Consider the following 24,573-nt stretch of genomic DNA (forward strand, 5'->3'; position numbering starts at 1 on the left):
TATTTGGATCAAACATGGGTAGGTACTTTGAATGTATGCTGAAAATTTTAATTGGTTTAGAAAGTTTTATAGATAGAGAAAATTGAGATGGAGTTGTAAGTGTTCAGCCTTTTGAACTCTCATAATGTGCTCAACGTATTTTGCTTTGTTGCTCAGTTGTGTTATGCCATGTCATCTTTAGATAGCTTGGGGCTTCAAGGGAGGTGCCTCCTTCAAATTGGAAAATCGTGCCTCTATGTCTATGATCACCATTAAGAAGACCCTCAAGGAAGGGAATTGATATCCGTGCCCAAACATATGAGCTATTGTAATCATATTAGTTTCGACTCTATTTTCCATATTCATCTTTCTTCTAATTTTTCTTGGTTTTCAAATCGGTGATTAACTAATTTTGTGGCATTGTATGTTGAAGCAAAAAAGAGATAGCAGTAAATAGGTAGTCATTGTCCTGACCCTTTGCATATATGTTTTGGCGGAAGTTAGGGTGGTTGGAAAGAGCATGTCATTATGCAGTGGTTTAATTTGCCTAAGTTGTGACTATACTTTGTCTTGAAATTTAAACAGGTTTCTATTGGTTGTTATAGATTGATTTTTTTCTTCTTATATCTGCTTAATTGAATCTAATTAGATGGATATTGTTTGAAGCTTATTTAAGATAACAATAAGATCGTGATATCCGGGTTTGTTGTTGGGTTGGTCAGAAGAGAGGGTAATTCCATTTAGTTGTTCTCAGAAGGTGTTGCGCCATGCCTTCGGGCACAGGCAATTATTAGTATTTATATATTCCGTGGGCTAATCTCTTGGCTACTGGGTTTTGTGATGAGATCAGTGGATGAGTTTCTTGTCAATTGCTTACTTCTGTTAATTTTACGTATCAGTTTCGGAATAATTGGAAGTAAAAAAATAAGAAGTTTTAAAATAACTAGGTATAAATTTTGTTTTATAACCTTGAAATGCTAACTTTGAAGTAAAAAAATAAGAATATGAAACTTCCTGATAAAGTACAAAATTATCAGCAATGAACCTTGAAATGCATAGAAGGCAATGAACCTCTCTTCCTCTTAAAGTTCTGTTTCTTTTTTTCTTTTTTTAAATAACTAGGTATCTGAGTTATTTTATGTGCATTTTTACTAATTTCAAAATTCTGAAGTTAAAATTGTCGGTCAAATTTCAGTAGTCCCAAGGGTTTGTTGTTGTTGTTGAAGTCGAGTTTGTGAGCTTGAAGAAGTAGGTTCTCAGTTGATGCCATGCTTTCCACTGGAATTGGGTGGCACTTTTTGTGCTTGGAGATTGGAATTTAATTATTTTCAAGAGGAAGGGAGTTGATTATTTATATTCCATTATAAAGCTTTTTCTTGAGTTAATTATTTTCTTTTTCTGTTGCCAGATCATATTTTTTTGTGTTAGCAGCTTAACATAATTGCTAAAACGCAGAATATGAAAAGCTTCTTAAAAGTCAGTATTTTCTCAACCTTTTAAAGTTATTTTTTAGTTTGAACAATAGAAAAAAACGGTGGCAGAAAAATCACACTCCTTTTAATTAATGTTACATTTTCTAATTTTCTGAAATAATTGCATAAGAAAATGACAAGAACTCATTTAGAAAGAAATTACCATACAAACGTAGTAGTTACCGTGAATAGCTTTCATGAGAGGGTAGATCGTTACAACAGCTCCAACAAAGTGCAAGTTGAACATATAATAACTAATTAATAAACAACATCTGATTCACAAGGATTACTATTCACGAGCAGAATTTGAACTCCCCACCATGCAGTCGTGCACTTGGGGTAGTTCCACCCTCACGCCACTTGCCATCTTGACAACCGCATCCAGTGGTTAATATGGACTAATAATAAGTGTGTATAAGAACAAGGACAATAGCGAATGAACAGTTGCTCGTCTAGCTAGTTTGGCGAGTTACTGTAGCACTGTTACTTCTCTTCGACAATAATGAAGTGAGGCTGATTGTGATCATGACGTTTTGAGGAAATCGCTCACTACTTTGACAGGGTGCTTCCGCAAGCCTGATGAGGATGCTCTTAAAAACCCGCCGTTTGTCGTTCTTCCTCTCGGTAGACTCATTATTAGACTCTCATGTGATTTTATTCCCAAAAAACCGCATACAAACAAAGAGAGAATATTCATGAGTTGCGTGCTTAATTATGCTGTAATCTTTGGTTCGTTAATTTAGTTGCATTAAAATCAGAAAAGCATAAACGACAAGAGTGAATCCTGGAGTACTTTATATCCAAGGGCGGAGCTATGTAGGGGCCGGACCCTGGCCCGACCTCCAGAACGTCTGAGTTTTAAATTTTTTATTTTGTATATACCTGATTTTGAATATTATTCCTAATTATTCACGTATAGCTACTTATAATCTTAATAATTTTGGTTTAATTTGATAAAAAAAATTGGTCATTTTACATTCTCATTCTCAATTTCTTTCACAAATAAAGAATAAGCACGTTACGGTTGAAATAGCTTAAAGAAAAAACAAAATGATTGATATACTTTAACATTATTAGGCTATAATCATTTCAATGTAGAAATGTAATGTATATATTTTTTTTATAGGCAAGAGTAAAGAAATGTAATATATTGGAAAGCAAAAATTTATGATATAGTAATAAGTATACGTTCCGATAAAAAATATATGTCTATTAAGCCGGCCCCCGAAATCTTAATCCTGGTCCCGCCACTGTCTATATCTTTCAGGCCTTGTTTGATAAGTGAGTTAGAGGGTGGGATAGGATTACTAATGCTATGGGTCCCTTAATTCTATGTTTGATTGCACAAAATGGAAGGGGATTAGTAGTCCCATGGGATGAGCAATCCCCTCACTGGGGAGGATTAGTAATACCTTGGGGGACTAGGTATTAACAATCCTATCCCATGAAATTAAATTACATTGACCCAATTACCCTGGGTCATTTGGATAAATTATGCAATTACTCTTGGGATTTCACCTGTGCACCAAAAAACCACCGAAAATTACCATTGATATAATGGGTATGATATTGGCTGTGTAAAAATTAGATTATCAATGCATCAGTCCATTTTTTAAGAGTGAGTTAAAAACATCCACTATTTTCCTACATTTTTTGCGCAATGATTTTAAAACAGTTTTTTTTTCATGTTTTGTAAATTTTTTTGTTTTGGTCCACTTTTTTTTTTTGCTTCATGATATTTTTGTAACTTGTAAAACCCAAAAAGACAAACGGAAATGAAAAAAAAAAGGCATAATAGATTTAATTAGTAACTTGAATTATTTGTGTGGAACTCAAAAGTGGATTCCACGAACCCAGTTGTGCGCCGTCGGTGCATGGTGTTGGGTAGCCATAATTATGTTAGATCTGAATATAGTATAAAAATGTACATTAGTTGTATTTTCAAACCATGTTAATTTATTTTCACAAAATGTTGAGTACAGTTAAAAAAAAGAGAAGAAAGACTAAAAAAAAAAAAGGACATTTTAATTGTATTTTCTCTTTTACTTCATTGAGGGCAAAAATTAAAGAAAACTATTGTTTTAATTCAATCTAATCATGTCCTAAACAAACATGGTATTAACAATTTCATCATTCTATGTCTTTTTTTTTTTTGAGTAAGTATTCCATTGTTTATTGCCTAAAAAACAAATTAGATAAAATTTTGGAAATTACGCATGAACAAGTGTAATGTTGGAACATCAATCTTCCAATCCTATCCTACGCGTGGGAAACAAACGTAATATTACTAATCTCATCTCCTTACGAATCTCACATCATAATCCCATCTCTTTACGAATCACATGTCAATCACATCTCCTTACTAATCCTATCTAATCCAACACATTTATCAAACAAGGCCTCAATGATGACAAGTGACCTAATCAAGTCCTCATCAAAACCTTTTGTTTATAAATTCGTACCTGGCTCTATAACCAGTCCAGGAAAGGATTACGTAATCAAGAGAGCCAAACAAAAAATGCTTAAAAGAAAAAGCCTAACAATAGGACAAATGTTTCACTGGAAATTTGCATTCTTTATATTGCATATATTCTTGTTCTAGTAAGCATGTGAAGGGTGTGTTTGGATTAAAAAGTAGGGAGTGACTCTTTTTTCTTCATTATTCAAAATTTTTTTTTTTGCATTTGTTAGTTTTGCATCGAACTTTTGTGACTCATTAGTTTGTCTCGACTAGAAAAATAAAAAAAGTAAAAAAAGTTTGATCGAAACTCATAATTTTTATGAGTTTTGATAAAATATTTATAGTTTTTCGGTTTTTCGGGTCGAGATGAACCAATAAGTCGCAAAAGTTCGATGCAAAACTAACAAATGCAAAAAAAAAAAAAATTGAATAAAGACGAAAAAAATTCACTCCCTACTTTTTAATACAAACCCACCCGAAGTTAGTTTTATTTGTGTAATTGAACTATCAATGTTTGTAAGTGTAAAGTTAGGCTTTATTATCCTAATTAAGCTTTATTTGTTCAATTACAGAAATAAAGACTTGATTCAATTCTCGTGTGGTCTCCAAACGAAAGTTATCACTTTTCTCTATCATCTAAATTATTCATCTATTAAATCACTATCTTTTTATAATTGTGTGGACAATTAAGTTGTTTAGATACCGACAAATTCCTAATCCATTAATGTAAAAAATAAAACTTTTTTTTGATCAACTTGCTCATGAGCAGTTCAGTTTGTCATGTAGCTAGTATATATAAGTGAGATAGAATGCATATAAAATTTAGGTGCCAACAAATAACGAAGTTAGATTTGGTTTTATGCGTGAAAAGAAATCAAGAAAAATATATGCCCAGTTGGATAATAATGAAGACAACAAATCAATTTGAAAAATATATCTTCTTTGCTAGCTGGAAAATTCCTTGGAAGGGATCACCAGTTCCAAGGAATAAGACAATCACTATCAAGAAAAAAAAAAAAAAAAAGGGAAGAAAATGAAACAAAAGTATGGCAGGTTGAAACGGACTTCGGGTTTGTGTCGTGTTGTGCGATCACAACACCGTGCTGCGGACATTCGAGCCGTCGAATCGTGCATCCGACAGTTCGAATCTCATCTTAGCAACTAACAATCAAGAGTTGTTCATTGCCGAGATGAGATCCAAGCCATCGGATACACGATCTGACGGCTTGGAGGTGCAACGGTGTTGCGCACACCACTGCACAGCACTATCCCCAATTCGGTTGGGACCATGCAATATTCAATTGTATCAGTTGGTTTATCAATTTAGAGCTATTGGGTAGTCTATAGAATTATCTACTAGTACTTAAATAATAAATTGATGTAGACAATGATTTTTTTATTAAAAATAAGAGCAACAAAAAAGATGCTTCATCGGATATAGAACTGAAAAAAAATAGGAAACGGCTTCTCTCCTGTTTGAGAGGCGTGCAGTACAGCAGTTCCGTCCCCATTTCACGTTCATTTCACTGATGGGGTTTGTTTACATTGTAGAGCTTGCTGAGTTCGAAAGTCATGGGAAAATCAAGCTAATCGGATGCTGAATAATATTTGATCGCAGTAAATGTACATGGAAACAAAAAGCGTTGGGCACACTAGAGAGCCCATTTAAATTCACATGGAATCATATGAATATAGTGAAACTAGGTAGCTATTTCGTGTTTTCATCTATCTAAACTCTAGAAGTTTCAATTTAGTACAATTTTTGAAAGTACAAAAAAATTAGTTGAATACAAGTGAAATCAAGTGTGTTTATTACCTTTTTAATGTAAATGCCAATATAACACATTATGTAAGTTCAAAATGCCTCATGGGCCTAGCCCAAATCAAAACCCAAAACCAAAAAAATAATACTAATAAACACATTTTTTTTTTAAAAAAAACTTTTGGGGCCTAGCCCTTTAGGTGTTGGTGGGCTTCGACCCATCTTTTTTACTTTTTTCATCCAACCCTTGATTGGATTCTCCTTTCTCTTCCCTTCACTTGATGTACCATTTGTCAGGTATTCTTAATAAAACTTGTGCTGCCTATCAAAAAAAAAAAAAAAACACATTATGTAAGACTTGAACGTGATAAACAAAAACACATTCTGTAAGACTTTTAAATAGGATTTGTCGAACTTAAGTTATTTAATGACCACCCTCATGAAGAATTCTAGAGCTGACATTGGATTGACTAAACCCGAATTTTTTGGTCGGTTTTCTCGGTTACATTTTCTTTCTTTTTTTCAGTCAAACGGAGATTCTTCTCGGTTATATTTTCACCCTTATTATTTTGAATACAAGGCGAGACCTATGGAAAAAAATCACATCTAGACAATTGCTAGCTAGAGAGGTTTCTGTGACTCTTTAACATATAGTTGGGCCCACTTTGAATATCCTTGATCTTCTCTCACAAGTTATAAAACTTGACTGAACGGCAATTAGCCAGAGTGGTTTCTGTTGTTTGTTGCTAGGAAGGAATGCCTTCCTTTGCCAAAATCTTTTTTGTTTATAATATGATTCATTTACCACAAAAAAAAAAAAGGGTTACTTGGATAATTATCATTGTAAGATATTTAAATATTAGATAGATAGAGAGCATGATTATTGATTACGAATAAAAACAAGTAAAGAAGTTTCATCAAAGAAAAAATGAAAAATTGCGCAACTCGGATCGCACGGTAACCAATCATCATGTGTATCTCACACCCACATCTGAATGCTAATACTCCAGCCCATGTAATTAGCCCTTGCTTCATAATTAAACCATAAACATAATAGGATTATTTATGAAGCATTCAGGACATAAAAAGCTATTATAACAAAAAGGTGGAGTAATTCTATTCTATCTCAAGAAGCGTTTAGATATGCACAGAAGCTTTGTATTTAACTACGAAGTACAAAGGTCTTATGGTACAAAATTATCATTGCAAAGGCAAGATTGATCCTGTTTTCATTGAGAATTTTATTGGGTAATGACTTTCACAGTCTCTGAATTTATATCTACACGTACATTTTTTATTTTCATTCATGTGAAATTACAACATCGTCATTTCAATGTGTGAAAATCAATTACCGGTATACTACTATTTGACAAAGAAAACTGCCAAAGAGGCCAACAAAATTGATGAACAATGATTTCTGCTGCTTCTCCATGTGAACTGGGCTTAAAACTTTGCAACTACCCATTCAACTTTTCAATGATCCACTGAAGATTATGCTGCTTTCATTTATCCTGATGCAAAAGTAGGCAACTAGATTAGCACCTCTTCACACTAGGAAGGTATCGTTGAAGATTGGCTCCGAAGTTGCTCGTTCTTTGCGCATTCCTCCTACAAAAATTTGATAAAACTCCTGTGAGATTTTTGACGAAGCAAAACTTCCAATATTCAAGTCGAAGTAGGCAGCACAACATTCCACAAAGTCTCCTGCCAAACTTCAAGAATAATCTCTATCATGGAGTATATTCGATACCTCACACTACAATTGAAATACTACACTACAAAGGGTTCCACCGTTCTACTGCAAATCATACTGATGATAGCTTTGAATTTGGTGACACAAGATTAATATCGTAAGTATGTTTTCTCACTATCCCAAGCACAAAGGTCATACAGTTTGAGTAAGTTTTTCTTTCACACTCTTTCTAAGAGTTAATTTCTTGTTATGGGGGTTCTGTTGAGTAATAATCCAAATGTACCAATTACCGACCATATGAAGCAAATTTTACACTTGTAAAATATCTAACATGCCGCTAGTTATTAGAAACAAAACCAGAGCATACCATAGCAACAAAAAAGACCAGCTGACGGCGCAGTTGCATTATTTGCTTTTCACTAGGTTCCATTCAAATGCCACCAGATAAATGTTGTTTTGTATACGCTCCCTGATTTGAATGGTCCACACACTAATGTGAAGTAGTTTTGCTATTATGGTATATGAGTAATTTAAGTTCAACTTAAGAAAAATACACAAAACCAGAGGATAGCAAGCTGGTCCAATAGGCTCTTATCTTTTGGGAGAAGGGCTCTTCCGATTCAATCTGTGCATTTTAGCATCCAGAATTATTGGTGTTCCCTCTTTGTTCTTCCCAAAAGAATCCTAAAGGAAAGATGCTATGTTGAGGGCTTTCTTATGGTCTCGGGTGGATTTAAACTCTAAAAAAGGCAAAAGTTAAATGGTCCCAGGTTGGTTTGCCTAGACCTCCTTCAGATTTAGGCAAACCAACCTTTAACTGATTGGACAAAACCTCTATGTTGAGACATCTTTGGGCTTTTTGCAAGAAGCAGGATACTCTGTGGGTCAGATGGATTCACAGCTACACTATAAAGGACAAGAATTTCTGGTATATGAACATCCCCAAGATACCTCCTAGACTATGAGGAGAATTTTGAATCCGCGCAAGCTGGGACAAGATCTGGTTAAACATGTCATAGGGAATGGGCAAAATACTTGGTTATGGATGGACAATTGGCACCCCATGGGTCCTCTTTATAGGGTATTTGGGGAAGCAGTGGCTCATAATTTGGGCAGAAGCTTGAATGCAAAAGTTAGTTCCATAATATCCAATGGCACTTGGAGATGGCAAAAGGCTAGAACTATACAAACTCTGCATATTATTGAGAATACCCCAGTGAATTTTTTGCCAAGAGATGACAGCGAAGATCTGGTTATTTGGCTCCCCTCAAATGGGCATTACAGTACTCACTCAACTTGGAAAACTCTTAGGCCTAATGGGAGTGAAAGTCCCTGGGCACGTCTAATCTAGTTTAATGGGAATGTTCCAAAATGGGCATTCATATGCTGGTTATGCTATCTAGGGAAGTTATCCACAGAAGATAGGTTCAGATCTTGGGGCATGGAGATTGAAGCTAATTGTGTTCTTTGTTCTCAACAAGAAGAATCTCTCCAACATTTATTTTTTGGATGTTCCTAGTCTAGAGGTTTGGGGTACAATCTTGACAAACTGCATGATTTGGAGGCAACCTGGGCTATGGGATGATGATAAGGGGTGGGCTGTGCTTAGATGCAGGAGGGACTACTACAGAGTTGAGCTTTGCAAACTGTCCCTAGCTGCTACTATCTATCAATTACGGTTACAAAGGAATGCAAGATCTTTCGGGAGAAGCCAGAGGAGTGCCCAAGGGGTTATTCGGACTGTTGAAGAGAAGGTTAGAGCTCGTATCAATTCTTGGAGGAATATACCTGCCACTTAGGCTCTGCTCTCTGTGGAACCTTCCTCGGTGGATTTTAGGCAGAACTAGATTAGGCCATTAATTTCTTTTTTGAGCTGTTTTGTTCCTGTGAGGCTTCTGTTGTAGTTTGTTTTGCTGAGGTAGGGGCTTGTTTTGTATAGTTTTGTAGATTAGCTCATTGTTTTGTAATTTTTTTTATCTGGTTTGGTCTATAAAAGCTGCTATCCAACAACACCCCCACCCCCCCAAAAAAAAAAAAGTTCAAACTTAAGAATTATAATTATTTACACATAATAAAGTGATATTTTATTCAATTTCTACCAGAATCAGCATTTTACTCGCTTGAAACTGGAGCCATGGATTGCTTTGCAGTTTAACTCGGGACAATAACTTTTGGGGAAAAAATCTGATATTATTAAGTCATACTTTTTACCAATATAGCCTCCTTTCAAATCCTCACAGACAAATAGAAAAGTCATGAGAAACTAATTTCAACTACTTGGCGCTTTCGCTAATGACTGCTTACCTGCAAATCTTTTAAGAGAGAATAGCAGGACCTTTGTTCCACAATTGCTGCAGCATACCTTTTCTTGACAGCATCACAATTTTTTTGTTCTGCTTGTACGGCAAGGGCAACCTTTTCGAGCTTCTATAGGAAGCAAAAAAAAAAAAGTCGAAAGGTAAAATACCCATCTGTAGGAAAGCATTTCGAACAAATAGATGTGTAGTTTAAGCAAACAATGATGTAGCAGAATGCTGATATCCAAATGAACTGAGGTGGTTGAAGTTTTTTTTTTGTCATTTAGAGACGAAACATTTATTGGGTCTAGGCCAGTCATCAGAATCAGCTTTCCCATGAAGAGGAATTTGGTCTCCAAGGGCTTCTTCCAAAGTAGGAATTTAATGTGATGTCGGCATAGAAGGATGATTCTCACTCTGAACACTTGACTCGTAGGCTGTAGCTGTTAGATTTTGGTAAGTTTGTGTTTCCTATGTAAGCAAAGAATAAGCATTGGCTTACCGCCTTCTTATTCATTGTCTTGTGGCTAGTGAGCATGAGTGGCATCACCTTAGATGTCTTTTCTTACTAGTCTTTTACATAAACTAAAACAACAACAACAACATAACATAACCCATCTAGTCCCCAATCATTGGGGGTATGGGCGGGGGATGATTGGAGACAGACATAACCTTTGGCAATATATGCACAAAGTGGCTGCTCTCAAAATACCACTACAACAGTGGTCCCCCTAAATCTCCAAGAACCGAGGAGCTACAAAGACGTTTTGTTGTAAAACCATGCCCCCAAATCAAAGCCAAATGGCATAAGAGATGGCAGGTCTAGAGACCCAAATCAATTTATGTGCACATTACCATGCTTCCTTCATTGATAGTCCAGAGCATCGGTATGCACAATTGATTTGGGGGCATGGTTTTACAACAAAACGTCCTTCATTTACATAAACTAAAAGTGGAGTAATTAAATTCAACTGAACAACAGCATTGAACAATTTTAAAAATTGACTTAATAAGGTTATCCGAACTATTTACTACTGGTTACACTAAAAGGAGATAATTCTTAAACTAAAAGGGGGATAATTCTTTCAGGAAGATTTTGAATGCCTCACGTTCAAGAACTGGACAAAATTTTGCAGAATACTGTATAAAAAGTGTCACATTTTGAACATTGCAGCAACCTAAGAAGCACGGATACAAGCACAGGGCATGGACACAAGGACACGAATATGTGGACATATCATTTGCAGAACTTAGGGCAGACACGTTGGCTACAAAATGTATGGATGGTATATGGATTTTAGGGTCGACACCCCATTTGGGACCCCTGGGTTAATCCCGAGGATGCTACCCCCGATGACGAAAACAGCCTCGAAAGAGCGATTGGATCAAATGTGAACCACACCCCCCCCCCCCCTTTGGAACTCAAAGGAAACATATGCACAGTGCCTTAGTGTTCGAGTCGAGTCTTGGCTGGAAAACCAGGATAATCACTAGAAGGCGACATGCACCGGATGGTTGTCACTTGCGCCGCAATAGGAGGGTGCGCGCTAGCTTATCACCTTTTTGAAAATCGTACATTTGAAATGGACAGTCATGCGCGCTATTTTGAAGTTGGTGCGCGCCACTATGGAGCGGGGCACACCATTTTGTACCTCAAATAGAGAGCCCATTTTCCTATAAAATGAGGACTCCGTCCACTTAGGGGTTGGTTGGATCAGTGAGTTTCCAGCATAAACAGAACCAATCAGAGTTAGGTTAGTGAGGGAGAAAGAGAGAGTCACCCTTCTCCTTCTTCTACTTTTTCTTCTTTGGAATAGAGAGTAGTTAGGGTCTTGAGAGAGCACCCACAACACCCACACACAAACACACATCCATACACTTGAATCCTTCGACTTTCGAAGGGAAAGCAAGATATCAAAAACCTTGAGAGAGGTAGCCGACACCTCACCGTCACAATGTAACCTCCGAGGGGGATGGTCGGGCCAGGACAGTAGCCATTGTTGTTTCCTGAGCCCGGATCTGCGAAGGAAGCGACTGGCGTGCATCGCTTCGTTTGGCACATGCCACAAATCAACTGGGCGCACACCACTTCCCAAATGCACAGTTTACGTACTTCTTTGTGCTTTCTGTTCACAGCAGGCACATTGCCGTGCCCCGTGTTGTATTTTGTCTGTCTCCGGGAAGTTGGAGCCATATGACAAAAATGGATGTCCGTTGTGCGCCACTCCATTGTGTCACGCGCTACCTCCGCCCGAGGAGGCAGAATGCAAAACGGAAGGCCCTGTGCGACGCCCTACCATTTCTTACATGTTTATTGTTTACAACTTAATCCCCGATTAACAATTCCCCCTCCCTATACAGGTTCGGCTAACACAAAAATACTTTTTGATTTCCCATGAACGATGATTAGAGACTAACCGGAAGGTTAGGCGAGATGGGTGCCTAACACCTTTCCATCTCGTAACTTAGCTCCCGAGCCCCATACCCAATCTCTTGTAAGTAGACCGATGCCTCGTGTCTTGCCATTACAAAAAGGCGGTTTCTCAAGTTTACCTCAAACCCTGGTGGTAACTCCATGTAACGTATATCCAGCCTATCCTGCTGAAGAAGCATGGACGCCGTAATTTGCTGAAAAGCGTTAGCCTTGAAAGAGGGACGATGACCCCTGAAGGTTGCAAGTTTCTTTGCTCTTGGCTTCATACTCTTTCATTTGTATCTTAAGGTTGCAAGTTTCTAATTTATTCTCATCTTCAAGCTTCTTCTCCTCATCACACAACTTGCTATTTTCTGACTTCTAACTCTTCAATTTCGCGCAATAGTGCTTGAATCTTTGATTCTGCATCGGTATACATTTTTAACAAAGTGGTTGTTTGGATCTTTTCTTGCGTTAGCTTGTCGAGCGATATGGGAGCTATGAACAAGAGGAGTGCTTGCTGCAGTCAAGAAGGTAAGGGAAGGTGGACTTCTCACAGGTTTCTCCTCCTGAATTCCCCCGCTTTGTGTGCTCTGATTTTGTGAAACTGCATACCCAGTTTGGTCTTCTTGGATATGTAGTTGGGAAATGCCTTCAACCTCAGTTTGTCTTTTTTCGTCCTCCCCCTCTTCTTTTTCTTCACTATCTTCTTCTACTTCTTCTTGACTATCTTCTTATTCACTGTCCTCTCGTGTTTCTTGTTGTAGCTTAGATTCAAATTCTGGGAAAAGTTTTGCTTCTTCTTTAGTTGCAGCAATTTGAATCTGTCTTACCTTGATTTGATTAAAAGCTAAGCCTTCATCTTCTAGTCAAGATTTGTGAGGTCCCATTTTAGGAACCTTGGGATTGATACATCACTCTTACTTTCCATAGTGCATGTTCGCATAGCTTCGACGTAAATGCTTTACCAGCACATCCTCCTGAGCCGCACAGCTTTACTCCCTCGGGTTTGGTGCCGTTCAAGTTTCAAAGGGAGCCCCCTCCTCTTGAGTTTCTGCTACGAGAGCGAGAGCGCCACTTGCCTTACACCCTTTTTTTGGTATGCCTTTACGAACCTTTCGCATTATGGTTCAGTTATGGTTCATACATGTGCACACACGACTTTGGATAATTAACCCTTAGATACTGTTTACAATTCTTTGACCTTGGTTTGGAGCAGAACACCTAGCGGTCGACACCTTTCATTGAACCTTGCATTCTCATTTTTCTTTCACAGGAGGAGAAGAGAAAGAGGAGCTTACGGGGTCACGGTGGTCGTGACATGGTTCTTTCTTGGTACGGGGCCCTTCCTGACCGTACTAGACAGTTGGTGGACGTTTCTGGCTTTGGTTCTTTCGTTGCCATCGTTTCGAAGAAGAATAATGATAGAATTTAGTTGATGCCACTTGATGGCCTTGGTAGAGCGGTGGCGGGACACCACCAACACCTTCCACTTCCCTATTGGGAAAGTAACGATGACTCCTCAAGACTTCACGGGGGTTACAGGGTAGGTGGTCAGCCTATACCTTTTGACGATCATGTCCACCTCATGAAGGATGTGCTGAAGCAGCTGCTGGGCCACATATCACCAGTCAACGTGCAGGGGAGGATCCGCTACACGTGGTTTCGTATGAGGTACTTCTCTGCGGTCCCGACTAACGAGCGGGTCACCGTTAGCTTGCTAGGGCTTTCCTTATTTACTTGTTTGGCAGTTGTTTATTCTCCTCTCAAGACGGTGATATGTGATAAGCACCCAATAATGTAGATTCTTGGTGCTTAAGTCTTTAGTTTTATTGTAGTTACGTATAAAGTTAGTGTTTTATTCGATATTGCACGTAAGGTAGTTTCTTAAGTGTTTCAGGTAAACCGCGAGAATAAGGCGTGTTTTTTACGCTATGGACATGCCCCAGAGGTGTCCGACCATCCAAGGCCATGTGGCAAGTCGCCACTGAGCCCCAAGATTCAAGAAACAAAGCATCGGGTGAAGATCGGGACCGTTGTGGGCCAAGGAGGGGCTCATTTTGGTGTGGCCCTGTTTTTGTGAAGAAGGTTCTCGATACCTCAGAAACCTGGTATCGATACCAATGAGCCCCAATCTGAACAGTTTGATTGGTTGGCATCGATACCAGATTCCACGGGTATCAATACCAATTGAGTTTGGGGAAAATCCAAGTGGTTGGTATCTATCGATACCTCTGCGTCCTAGTATTGATACCAATGGCCTTCCGCCAGATTTTGAGCTACTTTTTGGACTTTCCACTTATGGAATACTTACTACTTTTAGTATGTTTTTAAGATATTTTTAGAGAGAGAAGCTGAGATGTATAAACAGCTTTCTCCCTCACTTTAAACCATAGTTGTCACGGGCGAAAAGCGCACCGAGACACAAAGTCCTCTTGGGCCTGAGGCAAAAAGCGCACCGAGGCACAAAGTCCTGTTGGGCCTGAGGCGAGAAGCGCAAGGCGAGGCGCGCGCCTTTTTGAAGCGAGGCACACCTATACGGAAAAAAATAGGAAAAATAGCACACACTAATATTTCAAGTAATAATACACTCTTTGAATTTAAAGAATATATTTTTATATAAAGCAACAAACATTAAAGAAATTATTTTCGGAAAATTCGAACTTGTTTCTATATATTTAGATTAATTACTTTCGAAAATAATTACTCCTATTTCTGAAAATAATTAAACAAACAAGTTCAATTTAAACAAACAAGATCAACTTGTTTTCAGTGTGTTGTGTTATGTAGAGGGGAGGAGAGTACCAGTATATACGTATGGAGAGAGAGAGAGAGAGAGAGAGAGAGAGAGAGAGAGAGAGAGAGAGAGAGGAGAAGAATGGTGAGAGACTCAGAGAGAGTTGTTGATTCATAGAGAGAGAGAGAGAGAAAGTGTGTGTGTGTGTGTCGTCGGAGAGACTAGAGAGACTATTGATTTAGAGAGAGAGGGAGAGAAAGTCGATGGAGAGAGTACCTCTGTTGATCGATCGATTGAGAGTGAGAGACCCAGAGAAATTGATCACCTGATGCTGCTGTTTGATATAGAGAGAGACCCAGAGAAGTCGAACAGTTCATTGCTCCATCAAACAACTGAGGTATATGTTTAACCTAAATCTTGGATCCAACGGTTGTGAATCAAAGTTAAAAGAAGCGCGCTTTTTTCTCACCTCTCGCTTGGTCGCTTTTTCTCGCTTTGTGCGCCTACCCTGCGCGTTGTTCAAGTCGCCTCGCCTGGGGCCTAGGCGCGCTTTTGACAACTATGCTTTAAACATTATCTACCTCTTTGTATCTCTCTCTCCCTTCTCTTTAGGATAGAACTCCATTGTTGCTTAAGCTTTTTAAGTGTATTTCCTTTAAGAACACCTAAGGTATTCGTTTTAAGTTAATTTCTCATTTATTAACGTTGTTTGCACAGACGAGATCCTTAATATCAAGTTTATCTACGTTTTTATCGATTAAATCTCATGTCTCTTTTTATCTCCATGCTTAATCTTTCAAGTATGTGTGAGTAGTTTATTGGCTAAGTCTTGGGGTGACTTCTTCCCAATGATTTAGGTCGTTTATCGTTCTCTTAACCTCAGGCTTAAAGAATGGGTTCCGGAATATACTAAACTTGTGATTTTTCGGTCTTAACTAGAGTTGTTAACTTCTTTGATGCCCTGTCGACAAGGAAACTTGGCACATGGCATGCTTGGAACTCTGTCACTCTAAGGGTTTGATAAATGTGTTCGAACGAGTTTATCTCTATTCCAAGAAACCATATTATTTGATAAAACAAAATTCAAAGCTATATCTTCTGAGAGAGCACACGGTTGTGACTCTCTTTTGGGTTATCCTCAAGAATCGATAAACGGCCTAAGTCACGAGAAGGATGATCCCTAGACTTGCCTCTTTTATTCTAGTTCAAATTCATTTCTAGTCTTTGAGAGAGAGAGAGAATACCACCCTTCAAAAAAAAAAAACCAAGAATTGGCCGTCTGAACGCCGCAAACCCTACATAAAGCCTACTACCGAACAAGCTAAATTCGAGCTCCCTGTGGATTCGATCCCGGTCTTATCGGTTATTATGCTCTCAACAACCTAGCCCTATGCTTGGTGTTTTCAATCTTTTCAATGGTTAGGTTGTGACGAAGCAATATGTACCGGAGCTTCTTGTCTGCTCTTAAAGACTTAGGCCCTGTTTGATAAGAGGGATTGGATTAGATGGGATTGTGGTCAAGGGATTATTAGTGGGGGGATTATTAGCGTGGGGACTATTTGGGAGTATAGTCCCTCATATCCCATGTTTGTTTGTGCATGGGATTCAACAACGGACAAGGTCAATCCCGTGCGTCCTACGTTTATTTTGAATACCGCTTGACAAGGATTAATGACTCAATTGTCCATATTGCCCCTAGTGCAATTTATAGATGAATGATTCTATTTGAACCCAAAAAATTATCTCTAACCCCGACTACTTTTTACAATCACCTCAATTAATTTGATAAAAAAAACTTGATTTTCAATTGACTATGTTGCCACCAAAGCGATTTACAAAACCACCCATACCCTTTTTCTTTAGCTTTTTTTGGTGGCGATTAGCTTTTTATGGTGGTGACTTCCACAACCAATGGAGTTCATCCATCTGGAATAAAACAATCAGAAGGGTTCGGGGCATGGTGGTGGAAGGCGGTGAGGGTTGGGTATATGGCTAATTGTGGCAGTGAGCACACAGAAATTGGTTTTAAGAACTATAGAACATGAGTGTATTTGTTGAACAGAATAATAATTTAATGGGTGTTGAAAAAGATATGGGGCTAAAGAGAATTTCATTGGGTTCTTATAGAACCACTCTTTATAATTCCAACTATTTCTTCAGCTCTTCCTATTCCTCTGTATTACGTACAACTACAGTAAAAAAAAAAAATGGAAACAAAAAAGTATCCATTTTGGAGCATCGAAGGTTATTTTGGTAATTCTCACAGCTAATCCAGATCAGCCTTAGTCTTGGGATAATCTATCCCACCCCCCCGCCCCAAGATTATATTGTCCCCCATAAAAAAGATAATCAATCCGGTTGGGATTATTAGTCCCGGGACTAAAACACACACAAACATGGGATAAGAGAGGGTGGGGGGGATTGTTAATCCAATCCTACTTCTAATCCCCCCAATCAAACACGCCCTTAGAGACGACGTCTCATTACAACTGGGAGGTTGCATTGTAGCTACTCTTTACACCTTTATGAGTTTAGCTTCTCGAGGCGAGTCTCCTAGCACTGGCGAGCTTGGGAGGTACACTTCTTTCCCATTTTTCCGTCGCCCTTCGTTTCAAATTCAGTTTACTATACATGCCTATTTAGACCATCAAACTTCTTCTTTGCGCAATTTCCTTGCAGTTGTGGAGTTCTGAGTTTTTGCAGTTGAGGGTTCCTCGGAACACTGGAGATGCCTCAATTCTTTCTCATGCTACGAGGTGGTCTAGCGACTCTCAGGAGGCCAAAGAAGGTGTTAGCAGCCTTGAAGTTGCCGGAGAGACTTGGACGAGTTGACAGTCGACCAGGTATTCCTTTCTCCTTTTTACATTCCACACGTCAATATCCCTTTCTTTTTTGTTCAGTCGTCTTACTGGCACATGTTTATCCATCTTCAGGTGTGTTGGGATTTTGGGACGAGATCATAGCAGAGCCTGCTTATAGGCAGTGGTACCTTAGGGAGCGCATAGTCCAACAGTCCCTTCGTTTTTGTAGGCCAGTTGTGCCCGTCTCTCCTCCTGCGGATATGTTCAGAGGGAATAAAATGACTCCTGCAGAAGTGGCACAACACTTTACGGGTGTACACGTTAGCAAGGACTTGATTGTCTTTGGAGCCAACTACGCAGCTTTCGTGGCCAACTCTCTTGCTCCTCCTCATGGTGTTGTCGAGTATCGTCGGGGCAAGGTGGCGGTCAAGCCTTCTTCGAGGCGTGGTTGTTGCGGAGTCGGGGGTCAACCTGACTTGCTAGTGCTTTACTGGAGAGTTGTGGGAGTTACTTCTGACGGGAGTAACCGAGTCACGGAAGTTCTAGTCCCTAGCAACCTTCCTTTTACTTTGCCACCGCAGCTTGACCAGGTACCTTTGTCAAATTTTTCGTTTTCACACATGCTTGCCCTTCTTGCACTTTGTTCATTCTAGCGCTCTCCTTTTCAGGTCCCTCAGGAGTTTGTAGAGGGGTGTTTACGCTATATGGGCAGTCTGGAAACGTTGGTAAGGCAGGGGATCTCGCATGGAGAGTCCTTTGCCGTTTCTAGAGGTTCACAGCCGGAGAGCTCGGCAGCAGCTGCTGGTCGCCCTCCTCAAGTATGGCCACAATTCTTTCACGTTCGTAATACTTCCCATACCATCATTTCTGTTTTTCATTGTTTTATAATGGACTTTTCACTTTGCTTCACAGGGTACCAGGCCAGCACAAGGCCGAGGGAGGGCAGATGGGTCCGCGGGTGCGAGGCAAAGGAAGGCGGACTGGTCCACGAGTGCGAGGCAGGGGAGAGCAGGCGGGTCCCCGAGTGTGAGGCCGAGGAGCCAGGACCAGGTGAGTACCTGTTCCAGAGCCAGAGACGGAGGGTGAGACAGAGCTTAGCACAAAGGAGCGGGAGTTCCACTTAGTGAGCAGCTCGGACGGAGAGCTTGGAGACGGCGAGCAGATGGATGCTTACGATCTGTACAGCTCAGAGCACGAGGAGGACGATGAGTCCGTTTAGTTTTTGAGTGCGGGCCATCCGCTATGAGCTGTACGGATCGTAAGCATCCATCCACAACAGAATGGCATGTGCCCCTGCGAAGCTAGCATACACCCCATTCAAAACGGGGCACATATTTTCCAAACCGGTCGTCCTGTACATTTCTATATATATACAAATCCTAGTTTTCCAGCTAAGACTCGACTTGAACACTAAGACACTTTTCATATGTTTCCTTACTCGAACACTAAGACACTGTTCATCCATTTCCTTTGAGTTCCAAAGCGGTTCACATTTGATACAATAGCTCTTTCGAGGCTATTTTCGTCATCGGGGGTAGCATCCTTGGGATTAACTTGGGGGGTTCAAAGGAGTGTCTAAACTTAGTTGCAGGAACTTCTGTTGGCCAGACGAACCAACCCACCCAGAACCTCGCTCAGCGCTTCCAGGTTAGAACCTTGATCCCATCGAGAAAAGAGCGCATTCCTAAGTACAATAGAACATCTCAAGCCAGGGGTGAGGAACTTCCGTGTAACCCAACAAACCTGTCCAGCCTGATCTGACAGATTTCGGTCAACTTCAACACCCCAGCAGTCGGCTGCACGTTGAAAAATGTGTGGAATCAGTTCTTTGGTCGGGTAGCGGATCCAATGGAGAATAACCAACAAACCCGACTGACCAACACTAGATGTTATACATCTCAACTGTATGCATGTTGCCAGGCCTTTTCTTTTCTTATGATATCCCACCCTTATCATCTCTCTACATCTCTTCATGACAGCGACTTCCCCTTTCTTTGCATCTCCAAAAATCTAAGAATTGGACACATAACTCATGTAATATGCTTGGCTTTTTTGGGACCAATTTGCTCAAATATGGGTGGGATAATCTGCCGAAAATAAAAAAACACAGCAATATTTTTTAACTGAAGCCTGCAAAATACTAACTACCTTACAATAAATGGGCTCTAATGCTCTAAGAACTCGTGCATGTACCTAGATTATCATACTTTTGCACATTCTATAAGAAACATAGAAATATCGCAAAGTTCATTATCTATTCAGATGAAAGCTGAAAATGTGTTCGGAAGATGGTATCAAAATGAAATTCTCATGAATATGATTCTTTTAAGTTCTATTTACCACCTCTTTGTCTCTCTTTGTTTCATGTATTTTTGTAGGCAAAATACTAGCTTGGTCTCTTCAATTTTTGTCTCTCCAATAAAAAGTAGTAATTAATGGAGGCATAAATTTGATATTTTGAAGACCTCGACCGGTTTTTCCAGATTTAAATAGCAATTGGAAGAACTTTTGTTGTATTTGCGCATCTCATCTTGCCCATAAACTAGTTGAGACATTGTTTCCGCAGATATCAGGAAAACGAGTGCTTGCCTGTTGAGTTCCCTTCATAATTCCCTCCATGGAATCAATAAGTTTCATGCGACCAGCAGTGCTAGTGATAGCAGCTTGAAACTGTACAAAATAAATGCAAAAGGAGGCAGAATCAGAAACAACGAGGAAAACAAAGGGATGTCTGTGATACGGGATACACTGGTGGTCTGGTCGAACACAAATCTCCAGCATGGGTCAGGTGGCATGGTAACAGACAAACAGTATATTGTAAAATACAGGGGTTTCCTTATATCCATAATCCACACCAAAAAAAATACACTAAACTGCTCCTCTTGAAATTGTAGAAGTATAAGGGAAGTATATGGCATAAGTATGAAGAGACTCAGTGGTAAGAAATTCCATAGCCACCTTAACATGATGAGGAACCAAACCAGTGTAGTCACGAATTTTGAAGAAAGCATTTGCAAATGAAAACGGTTGGAAATACTACTGTCTGTATGATAAGGAAGCTGCCACCATTTCTTATACCTGTGAATTTATAGAGTTCAACAAAGATGTTTCCTTTAGCATCAGGTCTTTTATTTCCAACAACGCATTATAGGTGGCATATAATTTACGAGTTTTCCGAAGCTTTTCCTGCATATTAGGATAGAGATTGTTAATTTAGTCAAGCTTTGAACCAATAAAACAAATTCATATATGAAATGAAGGACAAAGAATAAAACACGAGCAATTTTTTACACCTGAATATGAGCATAAAGTTCTGAAAACCGGTGTTCATACCTGCAAAAAGAGAATTTAGTTAGACGTAATGTCTCCAACATGTCTCCAGTACACACCCCCAAAACAACTGCAATATGGTGATTTTGAGAAAACAAATGTGCAGCAAAAAAATGTAATATTAGAAAGATATCGTGGTATAACTAAAATAGAAAGGTAAAGTTATTCCCTAAATCTTCAAACAACAGCGGTCTCTCTCTCGTTTGAAACTGGATCATGCCCTCAGTTTATAGAGTTTCATACAAGTTCAGAAACAACATTAAGAGATGTCAGGAATCTGGATTGATACAAAAACAGTAACGATGACGATAGACATACATAATGAGGCAAAGTTTCTAAGAAGAGAGGCATACTGGATGAGTTCTGCTTGCACTGGCACATCATCAAGCTGTCGTTTGAGCAATACAATTTCCCTAAGCTTAACAGCAAGTTCCTGCACCAAATAATTCTCTACCCTTTAGTCTACAAAAAGAAGCTGATAGGCTTTTTAAGCCTCGGGGAGAAGTTTTGGACATGCAATTGGAATGGATATGAAATAGCAAGCAATTTTTTACTTGAAATTGGATAGGATATGAAATAGCAAACAATGAATATGTAAAACAACCTCCATGTCCCTCCAAGTTGAAGAATGAACTCCCTCCATTTAAGAGGTAGCAGGAGATAGCACTTGTGCTAAAAGCTAGTAGTAGATTCAATGCATATGCAAACCTTCTATTATGAAAGACAAAGTAAGATAAATGGTAACCATTATGCGGAAGGTGCAATAAACAAACCTAGATAGTTGTTTCACCTCTATAAAATTTGGTTATAAACAGAATATGAGTGAACATTATGGGTGAAGTACCAAACTCTGGAGTCATAGTGCAGTTAATAGGCTAAAAGGGGTAATTGTTATACATTGATAGTTAAAGAGATTTCAGCTATGGGTGAAGGAGAACACACTTCTCAAAGTATTCTCAGAGATTGTCCCAGACATGGTGTCATAGCTTATAAAATCTCGACCTATTAGACATGCTGCCATATAATTAGATATAGGACACAAATGACAATAGCAAAGGACCTAACATTGCTATGTCTTTGTCAGTTCAATAAGCACTTGCAGGTAGCAAATGAAAGCTTACCCTCTTTATTGAATTCAATCTCTCTAGCAAATTGTGTAAAGAAAGATCATAACCATAGGAGAGGTTGTCATCATCATTGCCACAAGATAGCATATTCTCCAGTTCATTAACCTCAGCTTGCAATTTAGAACATATTTCATTTGAATCTGACTTGAGTACAGATTCTTGCCTCTCCAGATCCTGGAAACATTCAACTATTGAGTTAGGAAATAGACAAGGCAAATAAAAAGGGCAAGATAACTGCTGGAAGAAGGATAGATACAAGGGTAATAAGAACAGACATAATGCGTATCATTATATAATCACGAAAGCATCATTAATCGTTAGTGTTCTAATTCAAACATAAAATGTACATTTTTGGTATGAAAGATGTGTTTCCAATTATCAAAATTTTGTTTCAGTTTGTTGTCAAATAAGTCAAAAAAAAAAAAACACAAACACATTAACTTTGATGCAAGAATGCATGAATTTCAAACCGGAAATATAGGAAGTGACATCAAATTGACCTTTAGAGACCGTGATAGTGATGACAATCTCTGTACCACAGCATCAGCACCCTCCCTACTGATTCTTTGTTGTAGATGTTGCATCTCATTCAAACAAAGAGCCTTTCTTTGATTCTGGAGAACAGCAAAAGGAAAAGACAGCAACTTAAATAACTTACAAAGCAGAAAACAAGAATTTAACAATCTGCATCGTCTCTTGTCCTTTAATTGTGTTCTTCCTCAAAAGGAAATAAGATTCATTTTCCAGAATTTTGAAAACAATAACAAAAACTAGAAAGCTATAGTTTTCTTTATTGTATATAAGATAAGAACAACAGATCTGACCAGTTGTTCCACATTGCTGGTCAGCATGGTTACTGAACTTTCTATAGTCTTCAACTCCTCCTCAAGCTGCAGAAAAGCATGATCCTCCTCGTCAATGAAATGCTCAGCAGAAGCAACCTTAGCATTCAACAGATAAAGCCAGCAGAGTGTTAGATACTTAATAACGATCCCCATTCTAGAGAAACAGTATTGCCATTTTTAACGGTGCATTTGCCCGCTGATGAATCAGTATATCGATTGCTTCTGTCCAAGAGCATGCAGATCAAACTAAACCAGTCTGAAAACCTTGAGTGCATATGATGCATACTTCGATTCATTTAAAGATTCAAGTTACACGTCAAGTGGTAGCACTTGGATTTCTCTTGCTAGAAGTAACGTAAATAAGAACGGGGACACAACTTCAAACAGACCTTTACAAAATATGCCTCAAGCGGGCACAACAATGACAGTAAGTCATTAACCAATCCGAACTTTTTTTCTTTATAAGAAATAAAGTTTTATTGAAAAAGCATGAAGGGGATGCCACCCATGTACTAAAGAAAGCAAGGAAAAGAACAGAAAACGTCAAAAATAAAAGGACCTATACACCCCCCTATACCACAAAAAATATCTAACATGTCCAAAAAATTGATTCAAAGAAGGGTAACACTCCCTCGGCTCCCAACTAAATAAAGTAGAAATCAAAAGACTCTTAACATCGGGCAAGTTGTTTGTTGGCAATTTGGCATGACTAAGAAGCAACCGATACGAACACGTGACACAAACATTGACAAGCAAAAGTGTCATCTTTTTTTTTTCTTTTTCTTTTGTTGATAAAATTAGGACACGAACTCAGTTTGGGACACGCTGAATATTTACAGTAGAGATGTATCTTATCAATCCATACAAAAGTAAAAACATTGTTGCCATGAATTAGGACAAAAACCAAAACAGTAATTGATACTATGTAGATATAGGTCAATCATCACTAAATAGTAGTATTCGCCTACTTCGTGGAGTAAGGATCCTTCGAATACTAACTCGGGGCCAACTTTTAGACCTACCATAACGTGTTCCTATTGTTTCCTCAACCCGTCCGACTGATCGAATACTTGAACATAGAAGCAACTCGCTATTGCACAGTTAAGTACGGATACAGATACACAAACTCAGAGAGAGAGAGAGAGAGAGAGAGAGAGAGAGATTCAAACTCACCATCTTCAATTACAGAAGAACGCGCCAGCCGATTAGACACGAATGTCCATTATGCGTCTCAATGTCGCTGGACTCGACCAATTCTATTCAAAATACACGTCAGATTTTAGGCCCCAAGGGTTGGCCTGTCGTCCATGAGAGCAGATGAAGTCCAGTGGTCCAGTTTTGGGCTATTTATTGGCCTTTTTCGGACCACGTCAATGATCTAAATCATTTATTTTTTGGTTCTTTCAAGTCGGCCCAATTTTGTCTTCCTCCGGCTGTTCAGACACACCTCATGTCAAAGTCCTACCCACGTAAGCCCTGTTTTAAGTGATCTTTCCAAAATACCCCTGCTCTCATCTTCACCCAAGTTTTCCTCAACGAACTCGCTGATTTCCCCAAAATAGGGGTGATTTCGGTTCGGGGTGGATCGGTTCGGGGTGATTTTTTGGAAGACCGAGTTGGTTCGGGGTATATTTTTCCAGGACCGATCCCGACTGT

General features: G+C 39.0%; 1 protein-coding gene and 1 non-coding gene across 4 annotated transcripts; both read right to left on the bottom strand.

The window, feature by feature from the left end:
* Nucleotides 1–6,877: 6,877 nt before the first annotated feature.
* Nucleotides 6,878–24,262, bottom strand: LOC131315596 (uncharacterized). 3 transcript variants are annotated; one of them, XM_058344756.1, is made up of 10 exons: nt 24,091–24,259; nt 22,897–23,013; nt 22,573–22,686; nt 22,067–22,246; nt 21,299–21,378; nt 20,909–20,948; nt 20,694–20,801; nt 20,205–20,285; nt 9,672–9,794; nt 6,878–7,282 (listed from the first exon to the last, which is right to left on the bottom strand). In XM_058344756.1, exons 1-10 carry the CDS (start codon nt 24,091–24,093, stop codon nt 7,226–7,228), a joined length of 903 nt encoding a protein of 300 aa, XP_058200739.1. In that variant the 5' UTR covers nt 24,094–24,259; the 3' UTR covers nt 6,878–7,225. The 3 variants fall into 3 exon arrangements, with proteins under 3 accessions (XP_058200739.1, XP_058200738.1, XP_058200737.1); XM_058344755.1 differs by lacking the exons at nt 6,878–7,282; nt 24,091–24,259 and adding exons at nt 7,325–8,051; nt 23,940–23,961; XM_058344754.1 differs by lacking the exon at nt 6,878–7,282 and adding an exon at nt 7,328–8,051 and having other exon boundaries at nt 24,091–24,262.
* On the bottom strand, nt 10,428–10,535 carry LOC131318339 (small nucleolar RNA snoR100). Its single transcript, XR_009197662.1, has one exon. It is a non-coding gene; the product is annotated as a small nucleolar RNA snoR100 (small nucleolar RNA).
* Nucleotides 24,263–24,573: the final 311 nt, after the last annotated feature.

Source organism: Rhododendron vialii, chromosome 2a (assembly GCF_030253575.1).
Source record: "Rhododendron vialii isolate Sample 1 chromosome 2a, ASM3025357v1".
NCBI classification, from domain to species: Eukaryota; Viridiplantae; Streptophyta; class Magnoliopsida; order Ericales; family Ericaceae; genus Rhododendron; species Rhododendron vialii.